Raw genomic sequence first — 10,250 nt, 5'->3', positions numbered from 1 at the left:
AAATATCAGTCCAACAGAGGACATTTATTTTGAGGTTTGACTTTGAACACCCACCCTGAGGCTGACACCTTTCTGAACCAGCAATGATAATTGCTGTTGTTGTTGCCTATGTTGTGAGCCGACACAGAGAATTTTTGAGTGTTAATTTCTATGCTGGCTCATCAGGACTTAGTCCCTCTCTTTCAAAGGTTCCTGTTTCCCCCTAATTGAGCAGCCTGCCCAGGAGAAGGAGCCCACATGATTCATCATTAGCCTACAGTCTCAGAGACATCAAAAAGAAAAGAAGCAAGGTAGCAGGAGGTTCGGCTGTGAGCTTCTCTCCCAAGCCCTCATTGTGGTGTGCACATCAGAGACCTAAGTCCCTCCCCAAAACAAACAAAACAAACAAACAGACAAAAAAACCTCAAGGCAGGCGCTGTCCTGAAGACTTGTACAAAAACTGAAAAATCCTCTGTCTTACTCTCTAAATTTGTTACTGGTGATTCCACAAAATGATGCACATTGTCACTTTATTAAGTGACAATATTTACCACTCAGATTTGCTGACATCAATGAGCTTTTTTGCAGTCCTAATACTTTTTACCATTTTATTATACATTAATTGTGTGTGTGTGTGTGTGTGTGAGAGAGAGAGAGAGAGAGAGAGAGAGAGACAGAGACAGAGACAGAGACAGAGACAGAAACAAATACAGAGAGAGAGAGAGAGAGAGGTTTAAACACAAGTCAGCCAGCTTGGTGACAGGATCCTCCAATCACTAAGATACCTTGACAGCCCTTGTTCACACCTTTTGAAAACAGTCCCCTACTCCATATTAGAAACTAAGTCAAAGGTTTCTATGGGGCAGTAAAAAAAAAAAATGTATGCTACCATTAATTTCAGCTGTGTGTTTATTGCTATACTATATTAATTTTATCAAATAATAACCCTTAAATGAATGATAATATTCAATGCTTTGACTTTATAAATAAATTCATGGAAAAGTATGTCCTATGTCCAAACTGAAATGCATGAGTCTTCCAAACACACATAGGTGAAGTCTCTCTTACTAGAAATTCTTGAGACCTGTAAAGTCTATATTTCAGAGTTTTTAGAATTTTGAAACATAACCTTTCATATAATTTGCATAATCTTTACTAGATGAGAATTCTGAGTCAGAAACTCTGAAATCCACAAAGGAATTGAGCTTCCTGAGAGACACAGAAACCAAAGGAGGATGTTTATCTCTGTCTGGCTGAGGGTTACATGTTTGTTTTTCCTCCCACTAGACAGGCTGATCCAAATCCATGAAGAGGGTAAATTAGGTCTCAAGCACATATCTGGAAGTTCCTGAGGTCACTAAAGGCTGAGTTACAAATCAACAATAGCCTTCTGCACTCGTCCCTTGCCTCTCACTGTAGACTTTCTTTGATCAAGTTCTCTTTATTCAATGTTGTCATTATAAAAATAGATTTATTTTTCTGACAGGAGATTTTCCAAAGAGTTTTCTGCTTTCTACTAAGCAGAGAGGCCATTCTGACCCTCATGGAAGTGTATTTTTATAACTCTTTACCAAACCGATATCCAAGTGTATTTTGACATCCAACTCAGTATCTATCCCCTGGACTACTTCCCCATTCTCCAGCCCACTCTAATCTAAATTAAGTACTCATGTGTTATGTGTCTAGAACATCCTATTTTTGTACTGAGGCATCATGGTAGAATGTCTATTCATATCAGCAAATCAGATTTTGCATTCATTGTCTTTCACATTCTTATGTCATACGGCTTATGGCTTTGACTATGGTAAGTGTTCAATAAAGGTTACCCTGAAAACACATATGTAGTATCCATGGATAGATGCATTACAATATGGTTACAAGAACACTGAATGTAGGAAGTCCAATTCTAGAGTTTCAGAGCTAGAGTTTCATTCTGAATTGACATGCAAGGATGCAGACAGACTTATCATCGTAGCAGTTCAGATCACCCGAATTACAGAACCTTGAGGAGGAGAAAGCTAATAATTATCTTGCCACAGCATTCAGTTCCCAAAATAACTAAGGAGACAGGCAAAGCTGTTATTCTTGTTTTGATTCTAAGGTGACAGGTATCTTCAATGTTTTACTAAAAGTGGCTTCTGACAAATGCTTTTCTACCGAGTCTATGGAGTCTTATGTTTGTCATGCAATGTATAATGTATAGAGTTTTTAAAAAAGATTCAAGACTATAGGGTAACAAAGAACCTCGAAGAAAATATAGAGAAAGAAGCCTATAATTATTTCTATTTCTTGGGCCACTTTTGCTTTGGCGTCATTATGATGTTTTGACAAGCAAAATTGGATATGTTGTCCAACAAGGTGAAAAAGGTATCATACTCATGAGTACAAGATGAAGGGTAGAATGTATATATATATATATATATATATATGTATATATATATATGTGTGTGTGTGTGTGTGCGCGTGTGTGTGTGTGTATATACATGTATATGTTTTGTTATATACTATTACATGCAATTATATATTATATATAAAGTTCCAATACAAATATATGATAAAAACAAAGTATTTCTCCTAGATTTTTTTCCCATGGCCTAAGGTTAGATCTTCTATAATAATAAGTTTGCAACAGACAGCAAGTGCTTCAGTTTCGTTCCAAAAATGGCCTTTGAGCCACCAGCCCAGACTCTACTGAACTCTAGTCCAGTTGTTTTTCCTTAAACCACCAATTAAAGGTAGCCTCTCATTGGTCTAGGTGCAACAAAACAAACAAACAAACAAACAAACGAACCAGGTTTTTTAGTACAGGCATCCAGAATGTCAGGTATGTATCATGTCTCATTGAATATCTTCATAAATAAAACATGTTTATGAAGGGCTGGTATGAGAATAGCATGTTAGTCTCTGAAGGATTGCCCCTTTAAGGCTCCCTACTTTACTATTCTCATTTAATTCTGTAACACACACACACACACACTTAGAGCCTAATTTAATCACTTTCCAGGTGCTCAAAGAGAAACTGATATTGCTACAATTATGCATAATAGCAAAAACCTAAGGCTTTAAAGAAATATTTTTGTTGGACAATCTAGTTTAGACAACTAGATTTAATGTCTATAATATTAACTTGAAAACACACACATACCCTTCTGGGATTCCAGCTTAAATTATGAACTTTTATTTAAGTGTAACATACCATAAAAGGGAAGGTACATATATTGGGGCAGGAAATCTGTGAGAGGAAACTTTCAGAGGCACCTCAAAACCTTTGTGTAAAGTCTTTCTAGCCTAATGAAAGATTCTGCTCCTGCATGATTGTAGGACATTAAAGAAGATAATCTAGCATTCCCCAGGTATATAAACCATGCTATGCAAATTATTATCAGCCATACTTCACAATGGGCCAGCTAAGCAACACAGACAAAATGACTCATATCCCAATGCCTCATCCTTCCAGAATCTCTCCTTATTTTGATCATTTCAATGGTCACATGACAATCCAGAGGATATTTATTCTTCCAACAATGACAATAAGTGTGGGTTCTGAGGACTTCTGCCTGTCAGGCTCAAAGATATCTTTTATGTGTCATTTAATCTTATCATCTGGTGAGACAGCAACTATTCTTACTCTCATACTTTCCTACTTTTTAATTCTATTGAATTTCATATTAATAGACCATCTGGTTATGCAAGTGATGAAAGTTCAAAGGTCAAATAGTAAAAGTGGATCTCCATACTCAAGACTACCTGTTCATATCTAGCATTCTGCTTTACCGACACATAAAGTCCCAGTAGAAGCTTTTAGTAAAATCATGTTTTATCTACCACATTTTATTTAATCCATTTTATCCTTTTTTTTTTATCTACCACATTTTATTTAATCCATTTTATCCTTTTTTTTTTTATTTTCCAAACAATTTTATTGAAATGTGCCAAGATACATGGGCAGCACAAATGTATGAACAGGAAAAAAAAATCACACATACAGTCATTTTAAAAAGTGAAGGTTAAATCTTGGGAGATACCAGTTCCCCTCCCCCCCTCCAGAGTTCCAGCATTTCTGTTGTGGTTAAGCCTCTACTGACCTAGCATTTAAAAGGAAAAAACTGCAAAAATAAATCAAAACAAAACCAAAAACAAAAAAACAAAAAACAAAGAAAAAACAAACCAACAGCATAAAGGAAAGGAACATTTTCCTGCTCGGATGGAGTCTTCCTTCCCAGCATCCAATTAGGAGGCGTGCTGTGCAGTGGAGAAGCACAACTTCAGAGTGTATGGGTACGGGCCATTTGGGTTTTTCATTTGGTAATGGTTCAGGAAGCCCAAGGTCTCCAGGGCATCGCTCTTCGAGTCCCACTCCAGCAGCCCAGAGGAGCTCCGCTCGCTTTTGCCTGAAAATACTTTGACAGAGGTTGGCCGCTTCACTCCCAGTTCATCGCAGATCTCAAAGAAGTTCTCCTCAGTCACCTCCAGAGGAGCATTGAAGAAGTGCAGTACATTGCTAGGGTGCTGGATGCGGTTCTTAGCTGCCTGCTCTGGAGTGGAGAACCGATTGTTCCTTGACTCGCTGAAGTCTTTATAGCTGCAGGATCCATCTTCTAGCCCGTATGACTGACCAGGCATAATAGCTGGTTGCTTGAAGACACAGACATTCATCTTCTGCCCAAACATGAAGTTGTTGTTGAGGTGAGTGATGGCTCGGTCCACAGCATAGCCGTCAGCCATCTCCACCATGGCGGCCCCCGGCTTGCTTTTCATAAATTTCACCTTCTCCACATTGCCATACATTGGCAGAAGACATTGAAGACTCGATCACAGTTCATCTTAGATTGATCCAAGCCATAGACCATGAGCACAGGGCTGTCAGCGTGGGGGCCATAGTCGGGTGGTGGGGGAGGGGGTGGGGGATGACCATACTGGGGGCCATAGCGACTTGGGCCCCGGCGGTGACCTTATGGACGTCCAGCATAAAAGCAGAAAAATAGAAACAAGCTAGGTATGTTGCATATCCACTAGTTTAATTCTCATGATACCTGAATGGTACAGATGATGTTAACTTTCACCTTAGAGGAAGACAGAAGTGCTACAAGTGCTGTTCTGAAACCACAAATCCACTGTATAAAATCAGTGTCCATCCATTTTTTATGACTTGTCTGTTTTCTCTTGGGCTCTCCTTTCTCTGCCTGTGATTCTTACTTATTACATCACACACATCCCCGTTTTTTTTTTTTTTCCCCTCAGCCTTCTTGATATACCAAGTCCAAGACAAAGCAAGCTTATCATTTTAGACTATGTTGTCTGTTATGCAGAAGATATGTTATGGCCATCCACACACACAATGCTAAGACTGAGTGCCTTCCTCAAGGTGAGATCAAAGAACTTTTCATTGGTTACTGACCAGACTCATATGTCTATCATCTTGTCTGCATTTTGTATTCAAGCATAAGCATCATGATGGCAGACATCTTATGAGGGACTGAGGACCAGGTGTCTTATACATAGAAAAAAGTTGCTGATCAATAAATGTTATAAAATATAGGTTGGGCTTAAGTTTTTATTGACTAAGTCTTCTATATTTATTAAAGAATTTATTGGGCTGAGACTATAGCTTGATGGTAAAGCACTTGCCTGACATAGAAAAGGCTTCTGTTATATTCCTAAAACAGCAGGAAAAATTATCTAACTTTAAAATTATATATATATATATATATATATATATATATATATATATGGCATACACCTACATATATGTAAATGGATCAAGAAGAAAGGAAGATAATTCATGCTAGTTATAGCAAAGACACAAACAAGAAAACAATTAGAAGATCCTTTATGCCAGTCAATCAAACTTTATTGTGCATAGTCTTTGTTTAGTGGTTCTGAAGTAGACAAAAAAAAATGGTATTTTAATAGACACAAAGAGCGATTTTTATGTACATTAAAATCTGAAAATAGTTGCTCCCCATCTTACAGTAGAATCAATAACAGAAAAAAATGTAACAAAATAATAGCTATTTTTCTTTATTGCCTTGTAAGACATATTATAATTTTAAACAGTGGTGGTTCGCTAGTCATTCTTTCTCCACACCCATGATTTTGTCATATATCTCTATTTCTCATTGATCAAGACCTAGTAAAGTAATTTCTCTAACTTCTAACCCAAAACAAAGCCATCTCTAAATATATGAGTCTGATATTTAATTAAATATCATGGGGATGTGACTGAGAAATGCATCTCAAATCATTTTATTCTTATTTTTTAATTATGTGTATACATGCATCTGTGTTAATGTGCCAGTTCACTCACATATGTCCGTACTCCTACCTAACATCCAGATGTAAGATTAACTCCTCTGGCATTGCAGGATGTTGTGAGCCCCCTCCCATGGGTGCTGATATCCATACACTGTGCTCCTCAATATCAAAAGGCACTCTTAACTGCTCAGCCATTGTTCTAGCTCCATCAGGTCTCTTTCACAAGACCTTTATAACTCAAGTCATAGAGTTTGTGAAACTTCAAGTAATTGGTGCTATCTAATACTTGCCATTCCCGCACAGCATCATCAATATATCTCCCTTGAATATGACACCAGTTAATATTTTTTGATATAAACTGTTCTTAATGAAAAAATCCCAGAGGTCAAGCTGGCAGAACACTGTTTCAGATAACAGCACATCATAGAGATGACACCTGACCTTGAGGTAGCCAAACTGCCTGTTTCCAATTTGGGGCTTAGGGGCTTTAAAAAAATAATCATCTAATTAATGGGTGACAGCTATAGCCCATAACACAAGCATGCTATGAGAAGTCCCCAACACAATGGGCTGCCACATCTTCGTAACTTATTCATCTCATTGATGTAAATGCATTATTGAGTGTTTATTCCCAGTCACTGACATTATCCCAGAAGAATTTCACAACCACAGAGTTTAGAGGTATAAGGAGATATGACAACTTCTCTAGGTACATGTGCAAAATAAAATGAGTCATGTCTTCTGGAATGGAGAATATATTTAAAGATGATTATACCCTGAGATGAAATATGAAACCTTATTAAAGGAATATGTTGCCTCTGTACCAGAGACTTCCATGACTTCCACAACTTTTTCACACTCTAGCACAGTAAGCTGATTTTTTTTTTACTCTCTTGAGCTGGCTTATTTATCTCTTGATACAGAAAGCTGAAGAGTCCTCCACAGGGGGTTACAGACTTTCACCCACTTAGGACTTAAATGCCCTCAAGCTTGTGAAGATGTGTGCCTTCCTGATGCTGTGAGCAGAGCTAGAGAGGCAAATGCTATCTGTAAAAAACTTTTTTTTTTTTTGAAAAACTAAAATGTAATGAATCTATACGCTCAGAGTAGCAAAACAAGAGCTTCTTTAGTAATAAGCAGCCACCTAATGACAGCCACCGTGAACTACATTCCAGACACTGTCTTTGGGATGCACTGTCGTTGCATCCTTAGTAGCATCCTTAGAGTGTGGGCATTTTCCCCAGCCTCTTTGCCTTGAAACTCAAAGAATTTAGTAGCCAGATGCATTCTGCACTTCCAGTCGTTTTAGAGAAGGAACTTCTGAAGCTAGGCCTTCTGGAAATAAGGCCAAATGCCTCCTCCCTACACATACACACTGCCTATTACCCCTGCTCTGTCTGATGGGAGCACTCCTGGCATCTTCTCCCTCACAGTGACAGAATCAAAAGATAAAATCAGGCTCCATGGCCATAAGGATTTACAGGGAAGTCACACACTGTGAAAACCTTAAACGTGGGTGACTTAGGAATGGCAGAGAAGGGCTTCCCTTCTACCAGGACTACTGAAGCAATTTTTATCTTGGAATGAATTTTCTCCTCTCATCTTGCCTTAACTCCCGCTCCCAGTCTTCAGGAGACTCTTTCTAGCTCAGGGTTTTGTCAACGCTAATGAGCCAAACTTCTTTTGTAGCAGCTGTTCCTTAGGCTGCTGGAGCCACGAGGCTCTGCATGTAACCAATGACTGTCATCCAGGAACTGCCATTTGAAATCAGCAGTGACAGTTTGTCAAAACGTATCAGCGGCATACACTGGCCTAGCATCAGTCCAAAGTCAGCGTCCTTAAGTATTCCCCACAGCTTCGCCACAAGGTGAAGAGTACGAAAGAAATTTAAAATACAACACAAGAAAGAGTGGGTTTCTTTTTTTTTCCATCTCCAAATGATCTAAAGTATATTTCTTAAGAAATTACTAAATCCCGTTCAAAATCCTTCTGCTTTGGGCATGGTTTCAAGGACTCAGTTAGCTTGCTGAAGGATGAGGCCCAGATGGCAATAAACAAACAAACAAACCATGAACTTTCAATGATTCCATGGAAGCTGAGATTAAGACACCTCACCCTTGTTTCTTCTCCATCTTATGTTGCTTCTCCTGAGATCCAAATATAAGCAATCAAAGAACTGAGCCCTGTAAACTTGTATTGCTGGATAGAGCAGCAAAATTCAGGATGATTGTCTGATAAAAAATGTATTAGGCCAACTTGAAAACCTGCCTTAGCATAAACCAAATGAGTCTCACTTTTTCCTGAAATGCAGGATCACACTCAACACGGGCACAAACACTCAGGGATGTACATACAAGTACATGCATGCATATGTTCTATAACCTCCATACAGGCATATGCACACCAACATAAAGACACTACATTACTATATCATATGTGCACACATTCATACAACACACCATAGACAAACAAATGAACAGACACAAACACACATACAAATACATGAATAACACACATTAATGTACATTTATATATGTGTGTGTGTGTGTGTGCGTGTGCGTGTGCGTGTGTGTGTGTGTGTGTGTGTGTATCACATATATACACTGTACATTATACCACATATACATCCACATACATACAAATGAATACATACAAGCACAACACTCCAGGGCACACATGTACCACATGCACATAACATACTCTACTCTCACACATATACCATATACATACATCCCCAGACACACTACTCATACACATTATTAAAAACACAATTGCATCTCACACCAACCACATACCAACAAAACACACAATGACACATGACACACTGCTACACATACTCAAACAACACACACACTGTACACAGATACAAATACTCAGTACACATGGAGACACACCACAGAAATACATACACCATATATACACATGCACACTACACACACACACACACACACAGTCGCATGCACATTCAGCTTCTTTAATTTCCTACCCAACCAAAAAAAATTCAACTTTAGTTTTAAGAGAAAGAGACCAATATTTGTGTCCAGAACTCCCAGTGTCAAAATTTTTAACTTGATGAAAGAAAGCTGTTTCTCCAGCCATTCCTCAGACAGATGCCAGTCTTTGGGTCCTTATTTAGGACAGCCTAAGGTCATCACCATAACGTTTTCTTTGTTCTTTCTTTCTCCAAGATCATTATCACATGGTTTCTGGTTTAGAACTTCCAGCATGAACCGATGGAAGAAGATATTTTCCATCTGCTTTTCTATTTAAGTTATGGCCAAAGATGCTGTCCTCATGGGACACTGGGGAAAACCTCAGAGCTTCCTCAGAATCCAGTTCTGTCATGGAGTTTAGCCAGTAACTACATCACATCTTCCTCAACATGTACCATATACTACGTCATTTTGTGACAATTCCTAATTTGCTCTACTTGTTATGCAACAATCATGAGAAGGATGAATACTTTCCATTTGCATGAGTGTGTGTGTGTGTGTGTGTGTGTGTGTGTGTGTGTGTGTTTGTCTTAAACTGCATCTTACTATAATTAAGCATGTGAAAATTCACATAAAAATCCATGGTTTCTGGTTTACATAAAATGTAGTGCATGATGCAGTTGCAATGACCCACTGTTGTGGGTCTCATGGACTTCTGCTTTGGCCTCTGGGCTGAGATATTTTTGCCTAGAGTCTTCCGTGTTGAAAGTGCTGTCATTCGAAGCTCTGCTTGATTGAACTCTGGAGATGTGGCTTAAGCAGTGACAGTTGCTAAGCAGACTGCACTTTAGTCTGCAAGTAGTTATTTTCGGTCAACTGCGCCATACAAACTTTGTTAAGAGACTAAACATGATATCACTTAGTAAAAGGACTATTTTTCCATGTGTTTAAATTTCCTGAAATGCAAAATCATCTCTGGCCACTATTAGCATGTTTTTATGCCTTGCGGGGTTTTTTTGTGTTTTTTTTTTTTTTCTCTCACATAAGCACACCTATTATATTCTTTCAGGGACACAAGATGAA

The 10,250-nt window shown here is 38.4% G+C and overlaps 1 protein-coding gene across 1 annotated transcript; it reads right to left on the bottom strand.

The window, feature by feature from the left end:
* Nucleotides 1-3,872: 3,872 nt before the first annotated feature.
* On the bottom strand, nucleotides 3,873-6,527 carry LOC110285332 (heterogeneous nuclear ribonucleoprotein L-like). Its single transcript, XM_085834227.1, is given in 3 exon segments — nucleotides 3,873-4,767; nucleotides 4,770-4,930; nucleotides 6,521-6,527. Coding segments are annotated over 3 exon segments (726 nt in total). The 3' UTR covers nucleotides 3,873-4,209.
* Between the last annotated feature and the right edge of the window lie 3,723 nt (nucleotides 6,528-10,250).

Source organism: Mus caroli, unplaced genomic scaffold, assembly GCF_978045245.1.
Source record: "Mus caroli unplaced genomic scaffold, Mus_caroli_1 scaffold_20, whole genome shotgun sequence".
NCBI classification, from domain to species: domain Eukaryota; kingdom Metazoa; phylum Chordata; class Mammalia; order Rodentia; family Muridae; genus Mus; species Mus caroli.
Note: the sequence above shows the minus strand (reverse complement) of the source record. Positions and strands in the feature narration are given on the sequence as shown.